Source organism: Camelus ferus, chromosome 22 (assembly GCF_009834535.1).
Source record: "Camelus ferus isolate YT-003-E chromosome 22, BCGSAC_Cfer_1.0, whole genome shotgun sequence".
Classification (NCBI taxonomy): Eukaryota; Metazoa; Chordata; class Mammalia; order Artiodactyla; family Camelidae; genus Camelus; species Camelus ferus.
This window is the reverse complement of record NC_045717.1, coordinates 26,054,379-26,075,868: the sequence shown is the minus strand read 5'-3', so window position 1 is coordinate 26,075,868 and position 21,490 is coordinate 26,054,379. Positions and strand designations below refer to the sequence as shown.

Here is a 21,490-nt window from a genome sequence, read left to right as displayed (position 1 = left end):
CCAACCTCCTGTGCCCCAGACCCTCCGCACCCGCGGGGGTCCTGCCCTCAGGGGACATGGGGTCATGTCTGGGGGACTTCTGGCATCCAGTAGGTGGGGCCAGGGATGCTGCGTCACCCCCAGCAGCGCCCCCCCAGCGGATGACCGGCCCCCTTTGTCAGCAGGTTTTTTGTTGGGTTTGTCTGACCCTGCAGCAAGGACTCTTCCCTTAAAATCTGGGCTCTTCTTGTAAGTCAACCTTATTTCAGTTTAAAAAAAAAAAACAAAAACCTGGGCTCTTCTCCCCAGGCGGAGGTACTCGTTCAGGAGGCTTAGTCTGTTTCCAACGGCTGAGGGCTATTTAACCTTTGGCTATCAACTTCTAGTTTTGCTGCTGTCGCCTAAGTCCTGACAGCTGATCTTCTTTTTTGTTTTCTTTTTCGTAAGGTGAGGGCCTGACTTACTGACTTCAAAGAGGGCATCACGGACCAACAGCTTGCCGGCTCCTGGCAACGTAAGGATCCGGGACGTCTCCCCACGGAGGCTGCCTGGTGTTACAGGTCTTGGCTGGTTTCAGTAACTGACCAATTTGTACTGCTTGTGTTTTCCCTTCCCACCCTTTAAATTCCTGCTGTCTGTTTTCAATTCACCAATAAAGAGTGAGCCCGTGAAACAAACGGGGGACCCGCCCTCAGGCCCGTGAGCTCCTGCCCCCGCAGGGCCCTGCAGCGGCCCAGGAGTGCCCCGTGAGTCCGGGTCCCGGGACGGGCACGCTGTCTTTTAAGGGCCCTGCTGGCTGTGGCTGCAGGTTGTCCTGCAGCCACAGTAAGCAGCACAGGGCCGGTCCTGCCGCACCTGACTTGCTGTTGGGAGGCTGCGACCGGCACGCAGCAACTGCCTTCGGATTAGAGGCGATGGCCTGTGCTGTTTTGGGTGTTGCTTTCTGGTTTTTTTTTTTTGAAATTTGACATTTTTCATGTAGTTGAATATACCATCGGTTAAATAAGGAAATCAATGTCCACAAATGCTTTTCTGGTAGTCTGGCCAAAACCAAGGCTCTCTGGTTGTTGAGTGAGAAATTAAAAAAAATGGCCAGTAAATAACCTTTAATGGATTGCATATATAACATATTATTTTACTTTTAATTATATTAAATTAATATGTATATTTTTAAACATTCTATTTCTTTTTAAAAAATATTTAATGGAGGTACTGGGGATTGAACCCAGGACCTCGTGCATGCTAAGCTACACCCTCCCCCTAAATTCATATATTAATTTTGTAAATGAATTATATGATATAAAATAATCTTAATAAACGTATGCATCATTTTATAATTAATATATAAATAAACATATATTAATGTATCAGTATATTAATGTATTTTCTTAGCTGGCAAGAGAAGTAACTTTAAATGTTTATTAAATCATTTCAACATGTTTTCTGAAATTTATATCTCATTTAATGTATTTCCACACATCAAGTTTTCTAATATATGTTCCCTATAGATAATAGATGTCCCCTATAAATTAATCAAGAGAACATGATCAAAATAAGTACACTCTTTCCCATGTGTGTTATCGCAATGCCTGCTTTCTCATGACTGGATTGCCTGATCCCCTCTGAACCATGCTGTGCCTTTTTTAAAAAGCGCTTTATTGGGACAGAAGTCACATGCCATGAGATTCTCCCATTGAAAGTGCAGGGCTCAAGGGGTTAGTAGCTGCGGAGTTCGGCCAGCACCACCCCTGTCTAAGTGTGTGTGGAGGGAAGACGGTGTCAGGGCAGTGGTTCTACTCCTCTGCGAAGTCCTCAGATTTTACCAGGACAAGGGAATCAACCTCCATGTCAGGAGCTGGCCAACTTTTCCTCTGGAGGCCCGAGAGTGGCTGTTTTCAGCTTCTCTGTCCCGCTGGCTCTGCTCCACCTGGGGCTGCAGATGGTCTGTACCTGGGCCAGCAGGGCCGGGTGCCAATAAAACTTTTTCATAAAACCAGGGAGGGACTCCATTTAGCCAAGCCCTACCCAGGACTGCTGCCTTGGTTTTCTGTGAGCTAATCTTGTGTGATGCTTTAAAATATTCACCCCATAAAAAATGCAAATAAATAAACCATATTACCTCCCCCTCCTCCCAAAAAAGAATTAAAAATTTAAAAAAATTTAAAAATTTAAAATGTCCATCCCTGCTGTTTTCTGTATGTTCCACCTTCCGCAGCGGCTGCTCTCCCCGCCTTTGCCCCTCCAGTTAATCTAAAAGGATGCGTATTAGCTTACATTTCACCAGCAGCTAACCACGCACGTATACTCACTGCGCGACCTTAGTTTTGCCAGTTACCATCATCTGTGGAATGGCAGCTACCGATTCTGGCCATACAAGATGACTATATGCAACTAACGTCGCCTGCAAACACGGCGCTCGATTGAGAAACGGCAGGAGAGCCAACCTCAAATTCACAAAAGCAGCCAGTTATGAAATCAGTTCCAAACTCAAGAGGGCACCTAAAGTAACTCTGAAGTTCGTCTGCAATTATACTCGGGATAGTCAGGAATATATATATATATATATATATATTTTAAGATAAGAAACTCATATTGCCAGGTATTGAAATCACTCTAACTTTAGAAGGTACATTAAAACTGGAGGCTGGGGTAGGCAAACTCCCAGAAAAGCCAGAAACAGACCCCTGTGTAAGTAAGCAGCATTTCTGATCTGCGCAGAGGGGCTGTACGGCTGCAGGGGGCAATTCACTGATTATTTAAAAAAGACAAATTTCTGTAGAGCCTTACCTCACACCACAGGTGGAAATTGAACTCTCTAGTTTATCTAGTGTTTAACATTGGAAAAAAAGGAAAAAGGGGGTGTAGAGGTGTAGCTCAGTGGTAGAGCGTCTGCTTAGCTTGCACGAGGTCCTGGGTTCAATCTCCAGTATCTCCATTTAAAAAGAAAATGGAGAATCTGAAGAAAACAGAGGTTTTCATACTTACATAAAGGCCTTCCACAGCCCAAGTTTCTAAGCTCATCAGCAGGGGTAGAAAGACTGACCAAAAATATGAAAGTTCAAGAGTAAGGGAAAAGTATGCCAAAATGATCGTAAACCAAGTTAAAGGCAAACGAGAAACCAGGAGAAATTTGTGTAACACACATGACAGATTACATGTAGGCAAGCTTTTATAGATAAGTATGTGAAAAACATTTACAAGCCGACACGTAAAAGGTGTTTATAAGCTGGTAAGGAAAGGACCACTTCCCAGGGGAGAAGTGGACAAAGGATAGGAGTTGGTAATTTAACTAACTGGTCAACAGGGACTTACTTATAATAAGGATGGTCCCTGTCAGGCTGAGAAATGACTCAAGGACCAATATCCAGGGCTGAGAGGAAGATGGAAACCCAGGAAACAGGTTTTTTCTTTTTGGTGTGGGGAAATAATCAGGTTTATTTATTTAGTTTTAGAGGAGGTACTGGGGATTGAACCCAGACCTTCTGTATGCTAAGCATGCGCTCTACCACTGAGCTGCACCGTCCCCCCAGGAGACATGCTGATGGAAGTGTAAGTTGGTTTCCCCTTTCTGCAGGGCAACACACAGCACATCAGAAGCCCCCTGCAATGTAATTTCCCTCTGATGCTGACACCAGTCTTGGCGGTCACCTGCGTCAACAGTTAAGGATGTGTATAAATACTCAGCTGGAGGGATACGTATCGTAGCTGTGAAACAATGAACAACCGGGCGGGGCTTCATTACGTTAGGGGACACCCCTCGAAGCATGATCTCAGCAGAGAGACAAGCATATCTGAGGTTTTCAAACCCTCCCTCTGTGCCCCCAGGGCCAACTCCCCGCCTCGCGTTGGGCGGTCAAGACGGGGACCAGCTATCAGACTCTGGAGTGGAGAGCATGGGTCTAGGACCATGCCTGCTCCATCCAGTCCGGAAACCTCTAGCGCAGAGGGCTCGGATCTTCTCAGATGTCCTGCTGGTAGTTGTCGACTTACTGGAAGAACATCTCTTACGGGCCCCCCGGAGGCTGCCTCCAGGCTGTCCTGCCCTTCTTTGTCAGGCCTGTTGGGATGAGGCAAGTCCACGGTCATTCCTGAGGGGCAGCCCCTCCCACGTTGGCCAGGACCAGCGGGTTTTGACCGAGCCAGCTAGCTGCTTCCTTCCACCACCAGGCCAGACTTCCAGACACCAGCCCCTGCCCCCCTTACCTCTTCTGGTTGGACACGTTTTGGGATGAACCATCCTGTGAGAATGAGCGAGTCTCAGGCCCGTGGAGGGAGGAGTTGCTCAGAAGTTGGCCTGCCTAATTCTTGCATTCCAGGCAGCCCAAGTCAGCGGGTCGCAGGCATTCTGTGTACAAAACATTTCCTTCTGAAGGGTGTATGAGTTTCCTGTGGCTGCTGTAGTAAGTCACCACAAACGCTGTGACTTAAATAATACACATTTATTCCCTTAAAGTTCTGGAGCTCACAAGTCCAAAATGGGTTTCACGGAGCTCAATTCAGGTGTGGGCGGGGCTCGTCCCTCCTGAGGCTCCAGGGAGAACCGGCTCCTGCCTCTTCCAGCTTCTAGAGGCGCCACATCCCTGGCTCGCGGCCCGCCCTCCATCCTCACCGCCAGCAGGGCAGCATCTTCCCGTCTCTCTGACTCTGACCTCCCGCCTCCCTCTGATGAGGACCCTGTGATGGCACGGGGCCCCCCTGGGGAATCCAGGGTCACCCCCATCCCAGGGGCCTTAACTTAACCCCACCTGCAGAGTCCCCTCTGCCTGGTGAGGTAACATGTCCTCAGGTCCTGGGATCAGGATGTGGACGTCTTCAGGGGCTGTTGTTCCAAATAACAGTAACAGCTCCTCGGATTTTAAACTGGTCCTGGAAATCTTTGTGGTGCATTTGCAAAATCAAAGGGTAAGGAACTGGCTTCTTTGGAAGGTGTTTCCAAGTAACAGAGAATTCATGCTGGAGATACTCTCCCTCCGACGGGGACGGCGCGCCCTCTAGGGGCAGGAAGCTCCACGCTGGGCTGGAGGCCACCCGCCAGGCACAGGCCCCAGCCAGCCTCGCAAAGGACCTTCCGGCTACGGCCGACCTCCTGCTCCGCCGTTAAGTTTTCTGTTTGAAAGGGGCCCCTGAGAGTAACTGATCCCATCTTTCACACGTAAGAAAAAGTTCTGAGGTAAAGTAATCACAGACCAAGGTCGCAGGCCAGCGAGGACAGGGCTGAGACAGAAGCCACCCCTGTCTGTTCCCTCTCATTCTGTTCTTCTGCACACAGTTCAAAGTTTTCTGGAAACTTCTTTTTTTATGTAACAAAGAGGCAGACAGAATCACGCGTGTTCAGTGCTGAAGGCAAGACGAGACACAGCTGGAGCGCGGAGGGAGGTGGGTGCCTCTCCACCTGTTCTCCAGTCACCTGTCTTAGTCGTCCCGCCCTGCACTCCAGGAAATTCTGGCCCCACCCACACTGCACGCACGGTTATCTACTGGGCGGGCCACCAACCATGGTGACATCTAAGATTTCCTTGCCCCTGGGGACGAGGGCACCCTGGTGACAATGGTGGCAACATGTCCCAATGCCAGGCCCTCCCGCCAGAAATACAGAAATAAGCAGCAACTGCAGGTCAGGAGACAGTACAGTTTATTCTGCTGATCGTGTGGGAACACGCTGGGGTGAGGGAGGGGGCAGGGGACCCTCTGTCCTCCCGTCCCACCTCCTTCCCCCACCTGGCCGGTGACCTGGAGGGCACAGTGGTTATGGCATTTGGTCATGGTTCTGCATTTAAAAGGAGCTACATTCGATCAGCCGATCAGCCGGTTTCCCGAAGTCCTTCAGGGCCACCTCCCAAGGCCTCCGAGAGCCGGACTCCAGCGGCTTCTGAAGGGACAGAGGCCCAGGTCGCGTTAATTGCACTTGATCTGTGTTGGTGTTGGGTGGTGGCGGTGACCCCCTCAATGTGAGCATCCCAGACACCCAGAGGTACTCAGAGTCTGTGTGGCCTGAGGCAGAGGCCACCCAGGATGCCTTTGGCGGGGGGCGGGGGGCGGGCGGGGGGCGGGGCTGGGCGTGGCTTCTGTGGCCACCGCAGTGCGGTCCCACCTCCCGAGGCTCTGCGGGGAGATGGTGTGGGGTTTTGGTCCTGTAGCCACAGGGGTGCCGCACCCCAGAGGGCTTCAGCGTGAAGTTGGTGGGCATGTGCAAAGGCCGGTTCTAGCGAAACATTCGGTGAAACTCAAAGGTCCCAATCCTGGAGGAGAGGCGTTCCATGGAGTCATCCTGTCGTTTGTGACACAAAGGGGACATTTTTCCAGGGAGGGGCACTCACTGTTTGTAGGTAAAACACGCTCCCCTCCCCTGTAACATCTCATGGCAGTGGTAAATGCAGCCAAGGATTCAACCCTTCACGGGACACGAAGGGGCCACAGGGACGTGGGATGCGGGCGTGGGCTCGAGAAGCAGGCAGACGGGCTGAGCCTCTGGGAGGAACCGGGGAATGGAAGTGGGCTGGGGAGGCTGCGGGGAGGACGGAGCCTGGCCGCTGGGAACCGGACTCGGGGCCAGGGCGTGGATCACCTATCCCAGCCTCGATGGTCAGGCCCCAGGGCCCCAGACCGAGCAGGCTGCTGAGGAGACAGGCCCCAGGTGGGTGGCCGGAGGCCCGGCCGCAGCTCCAGCCTCGAGGCAGGTGCAAGTGGTTTACAAGCGAAGTGGGTTCTCCTGGTTGCTCACAACGCACAGAATCGCAGAGTTCAAGTTCAGCCTCCCCCGAGACAGCAGAGACAGGCTCAGGGAGGCCAGGTGCCATGGCGTGGGGCTCCACAGCTGCTGCCACCTTGGAACTGAAGCAAGGACACAACCCCAGCGGCAGAGCTCGCTGGATCAGAACACATGGGTCCCGGTTCCGGAGATACAGCTCCAGAGTCGGAGTGTCCCCCAGGTGCGGCATTGGTGACAGCAGGGCCGCGGGCTCTCAGTGGCACATCCGTGCGGTCATTTCTTTCTGTTAGGAACAATCAGCACAGCAGATACCCACATCAGGAAACCACAGGCAAGAGGGAGGCCGGGGGGCACGGTCTCAAGGGCCCACAGGCCTCGTTTAACAGAGGCCTCACAGAGAGCAGGACGGCCAGCAGCTGCGCCGCAGGCCGGGGCGGGGGGTCTGCCTCCAGGAAGGGCTCTGAGCGCCAAGGGGGGAGAAGAGGGGTATGCCACCGAGGTGAAGAAAGCAAGTGCGAGGGCACAACACGTGTAGTGCCTGCTGAGCTGAGAGTCCCACAAAGCGAGCCGTGTAAAGCGGCACCCACTCTGCAGCTGCGCCCAACCCCCGCTTCTATCTCGTTCCAGAACATTCCTTGACCCCAGCATAAAACCCCTTCCCCACTTGGCATGTGCACTCAAACTTTAACTCTGGAAACTCGCTAACTGATAGGCAGGGCCTGTGAGGGAACACACAAAAGTGAAACAGTTACACGAAGATGTTTTGAGAAGTTTCTGAAGGGGGACGCAGAGTTCGGATCTCAGTCTCCCTGGTCCCGGCGGGCCCTGGGTCGTTCCAGCACTTCCGACCTGGGGAGATGCCCAGAGAGGGGCACGGAGGTGCTCCCACACCCCTATAATCACCCTGGGGGGTGTTCTCCACCCTGGTGAACAGTGGCTGCAGCTGGTGGGCACTAGGAGAGCAGCCACCTGTGTCCTGTGACTCGCAGGTCCTGCTCAAAGCCACTGGGGACCGCCGTGGCACAGCCCGGCTCCACGTCACAGCCCAGGTGACCTGAACCATCCCATCTCCAGGGTGGGGTCAACAGTGGCCAAAGCAGCAAATCCCCCGAGACAGATCAGATTAGTGATTGCAGGGGCTAGGGTGACAGCTAATTGGGGTGGGGCTGCTTCTGGGGGATGGAAGGTTCTGGAACTTATCAGAGGTGGTGGCTGCACAGTCTGTGAATGGTCTGAACACCACTGAATTGTTCACCTCACAACGACTGATTCTACATTATGTAAATTTTACCTCAATTAAAACCAGAGCGGGTAGGGAATAGCTCAAATGGCAGAACATGTGCTTAGCATGCATGAGGTCCTGGGTTCAATCCCCAGTGCCTCCTCTGAAAATAAATAAATCTCCTTACCTCCTCCCACACACACAATTTTTAAAAATTAAAACAGAAAAGCCTCCCGTGCGAGAGTGGGCATGGCAGGAGGGTGTGGCGGTGGGGGTGGGGGCTCCAGGGAAAGCGGGGGCAGCTGCAGGCAGGAGCCCCCCAGGACCGGGGTCTGGTGTCACTGGGGGCGCCCCCAACAGGGGTGGGGACAGGAGGAACCCGGCTCACCAGCGGCTCCAGCTCCTTGGTGTCGATGAGGCCAAACTCGGTGACAAAGTAGTAGAAGTGCTTGTAGCAGGTGTTGACGTGGGCCTCGGAGCCGAGCTGCGCGATGCGGTCGAAGTGGTGGATGTAGACGTGCACGAACACGCGGAAGAGCCGGGACAGGATCTTCCTCACCACCTGCAGGAAGTTCCTGGGGAACGGCGTGCCTGGGCGGGCGGACGGGGGTGGGGGGCGGCAGGGCGGCTCAGCGGGGGCCCGCCGGCCCTCCCCGCCGCCGGCTGCTCCCCCCACAGCTCCCGGGGCGCGACCAGGGATGCTCACTGGTAAAGCCCGGCCGCGGGGCCGGCCCTCACGGGACGCACCCCCGGCCTTGCCGGCGCCAGCTCAGAGCCAGAGCGCCCAGCCAGCGGGGACCCGCCGCCCGCTCGGCCTGGGTGAGCCCACAGGCTTCTGTGCGTCTGTTCCTAGCTACGTGTATTTTCTGTGTAGAACGGGACAACTCAGACAAAACGTTTTTTGACATTTGGTATTTTTCACTTAATGTATTCATACCTCTCCCTGTAAACGTGTTTCACTGTTACCACTTAAATCTGAACTTAACTGCCTGTATACAGTAGACTGTAACTCCTCCTAAGACTGAACTTAATATTTTCTTTCTATTTTTAAAGTCACAGCACAACACACACACCCCGTAGGACTCGCAGACCCAGCGGCCCTGAGGGGGCCGGCCCCCACCCACGTCCTCTCCTCCCACAGGACAGACGCCTCGTGCTCACTCCGTCTGCCCAGTGCAACCGGGCAGGGGGCCTGGGCCCAGGGGTAGGACGCGTGGAGCCGCCAGCACCGCGGGGACAGGCACGGTGCGCCGGACACGCGCTCCTGGAAGACGGAACCGCCAGCCCCTGGACGGCGCTGCGTCTCCCGGCCCTGAGGTCGGCGAGGAAAGGCTCCAGAGACATCCAGGCAAGTGCCTGGAGGTGGGCGAGTGGGGAGGCTCCCACGCTGTGTCTGCGGTGGGACTGGGGACAGCCCGCACCCAGTCCGGGATGGGAGACGAGCCCGCGCGGAAAGGCTGCCGGCGCGCCGGGGCGGAAGGCAAGCGGGAAAGAGAAGCTCCCCACCACCAGGCGTCTACCCGGCTTCCGTCCTGCTGCGCCAGGTGCCCCAGGCCAGGCGACCCCTCCCGGCCTGAGCAATGATGGGACTTATATTCTGTTGTCCCGAAGCCCCTGTGAACGTCTGTTCCAGGCAACATGGCCCAGCGGCTCCTGGGGGTCTACGCGCAGAAGGTGCGGTCAGCATCAGCGAGGCCTCTGGGTTTTCTCCCAAGATCCCTCGGGAGGAATGCCTGACCCTCGAGACACCACGTTCACGGGTGTCTGAGGCGCACATGCTGTCAGTGAAGACCTTTGAAAACCACATGGTGGGACATCGCCTCCAGGGCGGGGGACCCCCATAAGGGAAAGCCGTCTAACAGCCACAAATTCAGGGGCGCACAGAGCGCTCAGCGGCAAGGAAGGCGACGGAGCGCACGGGTCGGCTCCAGCTTTGCCGGGTCCTGGGCCTGACGTGGCTGGCACCCCATCCCCTGCTCCTCTCTCCTGCAGGGGGTGCCAGGAGACATCCCACCCTGGGGGTAGGTGGGGCAGCAGCCCTGTAGAAGGGCCTAGAAACGAATCTTCCAGAACTGCACTGCCCACACTTGCAACCATGCTCTCACATGGGGTCATGAGTCCCGCCCACTGCCTGCTTCTGTAAATAAAGTTTTACTGGAATGCAGGCCTACTCCTCACGCACACTTGTCTGTTTATCTATCATCTAGGGTGGCTCTCAGGCTACATGCAGACCGGGTAGCCCACACGGACCACCTGGGCTGCGAAACCAGAAAGACCTACGACCGGGCCCTCCACGGGGAAGGCTGTGGACCCCGCCCTTTCTTTGCCTGGCCACAAGTCTAACCTTGAGGGGTGCGTGGCAGGCTCTGGTCCTGAGAAGCACCACAGATGAGCAAAGAAGCATTTCAGTCCGCTTGCCGGGCCGGGGGTCATAACAGGCCGAAGGGCCCTGAAGAGCTTCCAGTGTAGCTGGCCCTGAGGTCTACGGACAGGGCTAGAAGGTGCAGCCTGGGCCAGGCGGGCCCCAGGGAAGGCGGGAGCAGCCCCAGAACCCATGATGTGTTTGTGCACCAGAGCCTGACCCTCGCTGGGCAGCTGGGTAACGACCACCAAACTCACTCGTCTCCTTGTTGTGGTGGCCTCTTTGGTAAGATGCCTGGAATTCGCCTTCTGGGAGCAAGGAGCTGACTAGAGGCACTCGGGGCCCGAATTCCCGGATGTGGGCCCCTCAGGAGCTGGGGCTAGGGTTTAGGGGGTCCCAGCAAGGCTGTGAGTCAGAACAACAGGGAGCACGTGCAGACTCAGACCCCGAACCTGATGGGGACTGCCCAGGAATCTATTTTGGGATGGCCTTTTCCCAAGTGGGTCCCTGCAAGCCCCCCCACCAGATCCAGCCCTGTTCACTGTACAGAGAGTGGGGTTTGGGCGGGGGCGGGGGTGCTGAGAAACTCTGCCAGGCACAGAGCCTGCCTGCGGCCAAGGGCCAACTTGCTAGGACACTGTGACGACCTGGTGACATGGGAACAGCATCTGCTGAGCCTCCCGGGGCCGCTGTGACAAGTTACCACTACTCAGTAGCTCAGGACAACGCGTGAATTCTCCCACAGTTCCAGAGGCCAAGAGCCCCCAGGGCACCCCAGGCCCAAGCGGAGGTGTGGGGGTGGCTCCTCCGGAGGCTCCAGGGAGAATCCCTCTCCTGCCTTCTCTGGGCTCAGGACCCCGTCCTCCACTGTCTCACCGCCTTCCATCCTGCTGTGTGTCTGCCTCCCGCAGGGCCCCTGCGATGCCATTTAGGGCTCACCCAGATAATCCAGAATAATCTCCCCATCTCAAGACCCTTAACTTGAAGCCAAACGTGGTCCCTCCACACACGGGAGCATCACTCAGCCACGAAAAGGAGAGCAGCCCTGACACCCGCTCCCACGGGGACGGACCCTGAGATCACGAGCTCAGGGAGAGAAGCAGACACAGAAGGACACACAGCGTGTGACTCCATGGACGTGGGACGTCCAGAACAGGCCAGTCCGCAGACACACAGAGGGGCTCCTGGCTGCCAGGGGCTGGGGAGGGGGTGCTTTCGGGGGGACGGAATTAGAGCTGACAGGTGCACAAGGCTGTGAACGTACTAAAATGCCACCGAACTGTGCACTTTCAGGGGGCGGCTTCCAGGGTGGGTGGATTCTATCCTGATAAAGCTGTTACTAAAAAGCCAGAGGAGCGCGTGGTGCCCGCCTGCCCACCGACTCACCGACGCTGGTGGGGAAGACCCCCTCGTCGTTGATCTGCAGCTCGATCCAGTCCATGAGCAGGTCCATGTACCGGGGGGCCGACAGCGCCGTGGGCCGGCGGAAGCGGTGCTCGTCCTGCCAGCGGTACTCGTACTTGGGGCCGCCCGACATGATGGGGCAGGAGCGCTCGGTGCAGCCGTCGCTGATGGTGCCGTAGATGAGGTTGACGCGGTTGAAGAAGTCCACCACGTGCACGGCCACCCAGTCGTTGAGCTCCTCACCGGCCGGCAGCTGCACGGCCAGCTTCAGGTCCAGCCCCGCATTCAGCGATGCCTGCGCCTTCTTGTGCAGCTCGAAGCGCTGGGTGCCTGGCTCGAACTTGCGCTTGGGCCGGAAGGTCTTGTCCTTGTTGAAGACTTGCTTGAGGAAGGGGTTGGACATCTTGCCCACACTCTACAGGCGGCCTCCAGGCAGGCCTCTGCAGGGACGGCCAGGTGGGACGCTTGAGACAGGACGGTTGCCCCAGACCTGGAATACACAGAGGAAGACTCATCGCCTGTCCCCTGAACCCTGTTCTGGAAGCACCAGTGGGTGGACTGGGGACGCTCCCTGGACGTGTGGTTTTGAGTTTCACCAAAAGGATGCAGACTGCCCCGGGCACGTCTGCCTGCCTTAGAGCAGACGCTGAGCTGGGCCCCCCACAACTCAGAGCTGGTGGCATCCCCTCCCCGCCCGGGGGCTTCCTGTAAAGCAAGAGAGAGCGCGCGGAGACCCGCACTTGGGCCGAGGCTGACCCCAGCAGGTTAAGTGGTGGCCTCTACAAAGAGACGTCCACCTCCCTGGGACCCAGGAGCGGGACCCCATCAGGAGAAAGCGTCTTTGCAGACGCGACTGAGTTAAGGATCCTGGGATGCCCTCGTCCGAAATTATCCGGGGGGCCTGAGATCCAATGACGAGTGTCCCTGTGAGAGCAGACAGACATGGGGAGGCTGTGTGATGACAGACTCAGGGACGGGGTGATGACTCTACAAGCCGAGGGACACCGAGGACTGCTGGCACTGGTAAAGCCTGGAGAGAGGCCAGCGACGGGTGCCCCCTCAGAGCCTCAGGAGGAAGCAGCCGGATTTCGGGCTTCTGGCCTCCAGAGCTGGGAGGGAATACATTCCTGTTTTATCTGTTCCTCCCTGTGTCTCCTGTCCGAATCTCATCACTGGTTCGGGGCCCACTGTAACCCAGTGAGATCTCATCCTACCATTCTGACATCTGCAAAGACTCCATTTCTGATGGTGGTTATGAATTCCGGGGGACACTAGATGGTCACCCCAGTGGACCACTAAGTGAAGACTCTTCCACGAGCTGGTCCAGTCTTGTGACACCCGTCTCTGGGGACAAGGCCCTGGCGTGGGGGCTGCCCCTGCTGTGACTGCATGACCCCCCCAAGCTCCTCCCCAGCTCCTCCCCGCGCCCAGTCTCCCCTGTTTGGTGGGGAGAGGCTCACACTCGGGACCAGTCATGGCGCCAGCCCTGTCACCACCACGGCTGTGACTAGCCCGCCGCCCCTTGCTCTCCGTCTGTGGCCTGGGTGGATGTGCCTTCCCGAGGGGGTGGACATGGCTGGGACAGAGCGGGGGTGGGGGTGGGGCTCCCGGGAGCTCCTCCAGGAGCGGCTGCAGAAGGGAAAGTCAGCTCGGAGGGGAAGTGGAAGCAGACGCCTCTGCCCACCCAGGGCCAGGCCCCCTGGTTTAGTAAGCACCCGCTTACCCACTACCTGATACTAAACCCCTGTTCGGGATGCCCCATGTCTGCAGTGGGCCTCATGTCCTTCTGCAGAGACCCCTCACCCCCAGAGAATGGATGTCAGCGCCAGGTCGACCTCGGTGACAGAGAAGCAGTTCCAGGCAGGCGGGGCCCGAGGCTGGCGAGTCTGGTCATCCCGGCAGCGCACGGGACTGGGGACCCAGGCGGAGGGACCGGGAGTGGAGGGCGGCACCAGTGCAAGGGCTGAGTCACCACCGCCACATCCTGGAGCCTGGTGTCTCCTCCAGCCCAGTCCTTCCACACCTTGTGGGGCGGGAAAGAAGAGTGTCTCCCAGAGGCCCAGGGCTCCCAGCTCTGCCTTCAGGCAGACGCCTCTAGAACTGGGATCAAGGGGGGCCTCGGCCGTCGCCGGGGTCAGACGGGAACTGGTTCCAGGAAGCAGTCTGGCTGGACGCGCTGCCTTCCGAAAGCCTTTGGCTTAATTCCAGAAACAGACAGATACTGCGAAGTGCTGGGACCCATGTTCTAGCCCAGGGGACACTGCCCGGGGCGTCAGAGCCCGGGCAGCAATGCAGAAGCTGACTTAGGAGAATTTAAAACAAGAGTTTGCTCCAGCCTGAAGGGGGATGGCACTGGAGCTGAGCCTCTAGAGCGACTCCCTGCGGGGCTGAAGGGGCGTTGAGGGCGGAGCGACCCCCTCCCTGAGAGGGCTCAGCAGTATCCGGCATGGAAGCCTCCCTGCCCTGGTCAGGGCGGAGGACCTGGCCGGCAGAGTGACGGCCCCAGAGACACCCTGCCCTGGTCCCGGGACCTGAGGACTACGTCACCTCATGGGGCAGAGGGAATCCTGAAGGTGGGACTGGGTTAAGGCCCCTGGGATGGGGGTGACCCTGGATTTCCTGGGGGCCCTGTGTCCTCACAGAGTCCTCATCAGAGGGAGGCGGGAGGTCAGAGTCAGAGAGAGACGGGACGCTGCCCTGCTGGCGGTGAGGATGGAGGGCGGGCCGCGAGCCAGGGATGCGGCGCCTCTAGAAGCCGGAAGAGGCAGGAGCCGCTTCTCCCTGGAGCCTCCGGAGGGGCCAGCCCCGCCCAACTCTGGACTGAGCCCAGGTCAGACTCGTGACCTCCAGCACCATGAGAGCTAACCAATCTGTGTGCCCCTGGGCCACAGTCTCTGGTGACTTATTACAGCAGCTGCAGGAAGCTCAGACAGAGGCCAGGCAGACAGCCCAGGTGGGCGCCAGGCTGGAGACCTCACAGCTGACTGAGCTGGGTCGCTCAGGCCCTGCCCACGCGCGGGCCTGGAGCCCCCAGGCCTCCGCGACTGCAGGCGAAGCTCCTTCACACTTCTGGGCCCCACTGGACAGAGTGCTGGAAGGTCAGCTCAGGGCAGCGGGAACTCGCCAGTCACAGAAGCTGAGCATCTGGGGACGGAGCCGGGGGTGGGAGGAGACCCAGTGAAGAGGGGAAGGACCCCCTACACGAGGGTGGCTGCTAGCCAAAAGGAGAATCGCGGTGCTGGTGAGGACACGGGGCGGTCGGAGCCCTCCTGCACTGCTGGTGGGGACATAAGCTGGGGCAGCGCTGTGGACAACAGTCTGCTGGTTACAGAAACACCGAGTTACTGTCTCACCCAGCAGTGCACCCCTCAAAGCCCACCTGAGAGAAGTAAGAACACATGTCCCCACAAAAACCTGTACACACACATGCCCAGCAGCTGACTCACAATAGCCAAAAGGTAGAGACACCCAAACGCCCATCAGCAGGTGAACTGATCCACACACTGGGACATCACTCAGCCGCGAAAAGGAGAGACGCACTGACGCTCGCTCCAACAGAGAGCACGATGCTCAGCGAAAGAAGCAGACACAGAAGGACACATAGTGTATGACTCCTTGCATGTGAAACCTAAGTGTCAGTGAGGCACTCAGAGCAAAGCTCGGAGCAAAACAGAGCCCCCCACTTTACAGATGGGAAGACTGAGGCCCAGACTCAGCACTGCTGACATCAGGGCCAGTCCTGGGCACTGGCGTGTGTGTGAGGCAGGCTCCCTGGTGCCCCCTGAGTCCTGAAAACCACAGCTGTCTCCTGAGGGCAGAACCACCCCAGGTGAGAACCACTGAGTTAGAAGAGCTTGACTCAGTACTAACTAGTTAGTGATCGGTAAGTCAGAGTTAAGCCACACAGCTGGTGGCAGGAGGAGCTGTAGTTCACACTCCGGCCAGACAGGTGAAGCCTCGCCCCTTGTGCCGGGCCACCTGCCCCCACGGCCCCCGCCCTCCACTATTCAGGCTTCCACCCGTCTGACCCCAAAGCCAGGGCCAGGTACCCCCCCCGGGCTTGGACTGCTCCCTCACAGGCCCCTCTGCATGCCTGCAGAGCTGGTGTGGGTGCTTCCAGCTCCCACTCTCCCTGTTTCTGTAGGGTGGGCACAGCCCCAGGTGCCCAGGGCCTGGACAGCAGGAACGGGGTCCCTCTGAGAATGGGGTACAGCCAGAAACTTGCCACCTGCTGGCTTCTCTCCTGACATGGAAAGACCCGACAGGCTCAGCCTTAGACCCCCACCAGGAGGCACTAATTAAAGGGACCCTGAACCCGCCCCGACCCTCTGTGCCGAGGGCATGTGAGCCGGACGCGCCAGGCGGGGACCCTGCGGCCCAAGGGGCCCTGAACCTGCCCAGGTGATTCACCTGCAAGCTGAGCATCTCTCAGGCCACCCCGGGCACTGGTCCTGCTAGAGACGAGAGTCGCCCCTTCCAGCGCCTGCCACCTGCTGGTGCCAGGGAAGGCGATGTCTCCTGTGCGACTTACTTCGGCCCTGCACGCCCTTCCGCAGGAGCGGAGCGCGGCCTGAATTTGGCAAGGAGAAGACAGAGCGGGGCGGAGCTGCAAGCAAAGCCCCCGGAGCCGCTTCTGTGTGGCCCGCCCATCCGGGCTCCTCACCCGCCCTGCAGCTGGCCTGCCAGCCCCTGAGAAATCACACCGCACAGAGAAACGCAGCCCGCCCGCCAGGGACCAGCTGCTGCCTCCTGGTTCTTTTGGGGCCTCTCCAGGGACAGTTTTGGGGGTTTAATCCCCGACGACGTCACCTATGGACATGTGCCCTGCCCGACAGGAGAGGGTGGGGGCTCCACGGGCCTGCTGACCACGTCTGCCTACAGCCCTTCATGCCCTGCACCAGCGCCACGCCAAGATCGTTCTGGAAGATGGGGCGGTGCGGTGGAAGGGGCCTGTAAGGTTCCTGCCTGCCTTTCTTTCGCCTCAGAAAGTAGATTTTTTTTTTTTTAAGTGGAAGCAATGATTTTCTGAAACACTTCCTGGATGGGCAGAGTTCCCATCAAAAGCAAACAGCTTTCTATTAGAAATACACTCCCATGGTGGAGAGGTGGCCGGCCGCCAGAAAGCGCCTTTTCCTGAGAAGCATGCAGGAGGCCAAGGCACCGGGAGACGCCCCCACGCTGCCCCAGGTACCGTCTCTGGGGCTCCTTTCTCCTGGCTCTTCCTAGAAAGCCCCCAAGGACGGCGCTGGGGAAAACCAGGACAGGCTTCTTGGAATCCAGCGCGAAGGGCTCCCTCCCCTAGGTTCTTCCTGGAGATGAGATGTGTGTGACACTTCGAAACTCCCAGAGTGGCCAAAGTTCAGATGACAAAGCTCCCCTGCCCCAGCACACACCCACCCTCCCTTCTTTTTCTGAAAACAAAACACAGTTCCTGTAAGCAACTGCCTTGGGGGGGGGGCACGCCGCACCTTGGCCCAGTCGCCACTTCCTTCCGGTGCCTCCACATCCTGCCTGGGCTGCGACACTTACTGTCTGGGGACAGGCCCCAACCTCCGAGGTCGGTCCTACATGTTCCGGATCGATCGGCATGTAAACCTGGGCCCCTGGCCTGGCAGCCTGAGTGTCTGGCTGGAAGATGCTCGAGGCCCAGGATCTGTCCTGTTAGAGGTGGTTGTGCCCCACGGCTGTCTCTCAACATCTAAATGTTTATTTTTATACACTGCAACGGCTCCCTGGGTGGGGAGGCAGCCCGCCGCCCTGCAGGACACACACGAAGACCAAGGTGCTCTGGAGGGGTTCTGTGTGTCCCAGCCTTCCTGATGATGTTTTTTTTAAAAACAAAAACCAACTGAGACACAACTCACATACGATAGATTCCATCCTTTCAAAGCACACAGTCCAACGGGTTTTAGTCAGATCAGAGTGTGTAACCGTCACCACTCTCTAATTCCAGGACATCCTCCTCGCCCCACAAGAAATGCCGTGCCCGTCAGCAGTCACCTCCTACCCCCCTTTTATGGGCTGAGTCACGTCCCCCAGAAAGACATGTTCAAGTCTTAACCCTCGATCCCTGTGAGGGAACCCTGCTGAGAAACGGGGTCGTTGCAGATGCAATTAAGACGAGGTCACACTGGAGGAGGGTGGGCGCTAAGCCACGGCTGCTGTCCCTACAAGAAGAGGGAGATGAGGACATGACACAGGGAGACAGCCATCTGACAGAGGCAGAGGCCGGGGACGTGTCTCCAGGTCAAGGAAGGACCACTCTGGCCGGCCGCGCCACAGGCTGGGAGAGCGGCGGCAAGGACCCCCCAGCAGGGCCTCCGGGAGCGCAGAGCCCACAGCAAGCGAGAGGGGCTGGGGTTCTGAATCTGGCTGTCTCCACTGAGACGGAGAGAGGGGTGCTGGGTGTGCCCCGGCCAGCGCTGCCGGTTCTCCTCCAACCCCTCCCTCCGTCTCAGTTCCCCGTGCGGACCAGCACGGATTTAGTGCTCAACAAAACGGGGCCTCGGGGAGACCAGAAGGGGAGAAACAGGGGGAGGTCATGGGTGGTGTGTCCCCCCGCAGGAGTCGTAACTCTTCCTCCTGAGGACTCGGCCCAAGGCTGTAAGAGCTGCGGCTCTGCGCTGACCAGCGTCCTGCGTGTCACCGAGGGGAAGACAAGAGAAGCGGCACCCCATATGCACCCCCACTTGCTGGCTGTCCAAGCTTCCTTTTAACATCAGGGTCGTCGGCACTCGCACTGACCCCAGTCTGCGGGGAGGGCGTCCCTGCTCGGAGCGCCGTCCATCAAGCATCGCAGTCTCTCCAGGCGCTGAGAAGAGCCCCAGCCTCGCTCCGCTACAGCCTTGGGTCTCAACGGGGGCGACTCTGCCCCAGGGGCCACGTCTGGGGGGCATTTGTGGTTGTCACGACTAGGGGTTCTCCTGGCATTGGGGGGGCCAGGGAAGCTGCGCCACACCCCACAGTACACAGAATGGCCCCCCACAGAGGATGACTGGCCCCAGGCGTCTCATTTGGGACTAAGGAGCTGCAGGAACGACCACTTCCCTCCCAGCACCCAGTTCCTGAAGTTGGATTCACCTCTCTGGCTTAAGCAATCTCAACCTCGAAATTCCAGGAAGTCAGGAACAGGGCTCACCAGCTGGGGCATGTCCAAAATTTCCCAGAGTAAAAACCCAAGTTCCAGGTCGGCTGCTTGGGGAATTTTTGTTAAACTTCCGTTTCGAGAAGCCCCGGGGAAGGGAGAGAAGCTCCTGGGATGGGATGATAGTTAATGGCTGACTTTTCCATGAACTTGGCTGGCTCTGGAACGTCATCACACATGAAACAGACCACCTTAAACTTGTTAGGAATACGAATCATCTAAAAAGTCCTGGAACTGAAACAGCACTTCCGCGAACCCCCTCAGGGACTAAAATAACCACTTCTGCTTTTGCTGAGAGAGGCGAACTTAGAACTCCACTTGTCGCAGCTATTTGGGGCGCCTGGTGTGCGAACACCACGCTCGAGAGTTTAAAGATGAGAAAGACAGTCTGTCCTTCAGGGAGACTGAAGTAAAAAGTAAACCACCAAGCCACGGAAAGACACAAGGAACCGTAAAGGCGCGTCACCAAGGGGAAGTGGGAAAAGCCTTTCTGAGAGGGCAACGCTGTGCTTCCAACGCTGGGACGCTCTGGAAAGGTCGGAGCAGAGCTATGGGGCCAGCAAAAGGGCCGGTGGTTGCGGGGGTGGGGGGTTTGTGAGGGAGAGCTGGACAGGTGGAGCCCGGGGGTTTCTGGGGAAGTGAGACTACTCCGTGTGATGAAATGACGGATACACGTCCGTATACAGTTGTCCAGGCCCAGAGAACGCACGGCACCCAGAGGGACCCTAACGCACACGGACGCTGGCTGACAGCGATGTGACAGTGTGGGCTCACCCCTGTCACAGACGCCCGCTCAGGCGGGGGTGCTGGTAACGTGGGAGGCGGCGCACACGTGGGGGCAGGGGTTAGACGGGAAGTCCCTGTGCCCCCTGCTCGGTTATACCGTGAGCATGAAATTGCTCTCAAAAAATTCAGTCTGTTGAGAGAAAAACTACAGCTGACACGAATTCACCAATTACAACACACCAAGCCCTTGGCTAAATCCTTTGAGTTGCTCACCCCATTTAAGAAATAGCTAAAGCCACAGACAGGAAGCAGAAAATGACGAACGCTAAGAGAGCAGGAGTGGGACATCTATTTGCCCAAAGACTAAATGCCGCGGAAGGCACTGAAGTGTAACGTACACCATGTGTGTAACTTCTTTTTGGTAGCCATGTTGGAAAGTAAAAAAAATGAAAAGAAACAGGTGGCTTTAACATTGCTAACAGTTTAACCCAAGAGCGCCAAAATATCATTTTAACACCATAACAAATATAGACAATATTAAAGAAATATTTTGTCCCCTCACCCCACACACACCGAGTCTCTGGAGACTGGTGCGGATTTTACACGGATGGCACATCCCGGTTTGGACCACTTTTCAGGCACTCCCTAGCACGCGAGGCCAGGGGCTGCTGCACTGGACCACTCAGCTCTGGAAGGTTTTAAAAGGGGGAAAACCCACCTGATGGAGGACGAAGCAATGGGATGGGTGCTGTTTGAGGTGGGTGCTGGATTTGGACCCTGGGAAGGGGAGAGCAGGTTCCAGTTTCGTGGTGAACAAGGGAGCCTCCGGAAGGGAGGAGAAAAACGGTGCCCTGGGGTGTGGGCAGGGGTGGAGCAGCCAGGACTTCCACTAGCTTCAGTCTGTAATCAGTACAACAGTCACTGACAGACTAAAACTTGGGGTGGGGAAGGGGGGGCGGATGGGCGCTCAGGACTTTGGTGGGGGGACTGCAGTGGCCCGTCCTGACATGGGCCAGGGCAGGATTCTTGGTATCGCTCAGCGCTGAGTCTGTAAAGTGGCCTCATAGGAGACTCTGAACTTTCTGCTGGGTGGAGGGAGAATGTAGAAGAAATGTAACAGAACAAGTCCAAAATCACAAAGTGCAGGCAGGCGGTTGGGTGTGAAATATGTGAGGTGCTTCTGTATCCTATGCCGAAATGTCATCCAACAGTGCGCTCTGAATGCATGCAGCTCACTGCAAATCAACCGAGTCTCTAAAAAATGGTTTAAAAAGAAAGATGCAAGGGGCAAAGAGCACAAGTGAATAAAGACTGGAGGACCCTCACCCACAAATGAGCGGTGGCTCTGGGTGGGAGCATCCCTGGCAATTTATTCTGCGCTTTGTGACCCTCTCCAGTGCGGAGATGCAGCCGTGAAGTCACCCAGCGGGCAGTGCGGACACGCCAACGCCTCCCGCCCAGCCCCTGCCCACTGCTCAGGGACTCTGGGGACCAAGAAGCAAGGGCCCTGCTTTCAAAGGGCTGGGGTCCGGTGGGCGTGGACCCTAAAATCCTGTGGACTTTCCATCCAAACCAGGAGGTGGGGTCCCGGTTAGCGACACGGCGAGAGGGGGTGACCCTAAAGTGACATCTGTAACCACCAGTTCGACCCAGGGCCGCCACAGCTCCTTCTCCTCCCCTCCTGAGCGCCCCGGCCTCCCGCCGCCCGCGTTCGTCCCGCGGAGGGACCCACCTGCCGCCCGCCGTTGGAAGGGCCAGGCCTACGCTCGCCGCCGCCCAGCGTCCACGGATCTGTGCCCGGCCCGCCGGCCAGCCCCGCCTCGCCGAGCGCTGCGCGCGACCGCCCCGCCCCCCCGCCGGACCTGCTTCCGCTCCCGGCCGAGGCCTCCCCGGAAGCGGAGGAGCTTGTACGGGAGGTGGTCGCGGGCGAGGAGCGCAGGCGGG

At 57.5% G+C, this 21,490-nt stretch overlaps 1 protein-coding gene across 1 annotated transcript; it reads right to left on the bottom strand.

The window, feature by feature from the left end:
- Positions 1 to 5,594: 5,594 nt before the first annotated feature.
- On the bottom strand, positions 5,595 to 21,434 carry MOB3A (MOB kinase activator 3A). The gene is made up of 4 exons (XM_032466064.1): positions 21,279 to 21,434; positions 11,659 to 12,166; positions 8,299 to 8,501; positions 5,595 to 6,971 (listed from the first exon to the last, which is right to left on the bottom strand). Exons 2-4 carry the CDS (start codon positions 12,077 to 12,079, stop codon positions 6,942 to 6,944), a joined length of 654 nt encoding a protein of 217 aa, XP_032321955.1. The 5' UTR covers positions 12,080 to 12,166; positions 21,279 to 21,434; the 3' UTR covers positions 5,595 to 6,941.
- Between the last annotated feature and the right edge of the window lie 56 nt (positions 21,435 to 21,490).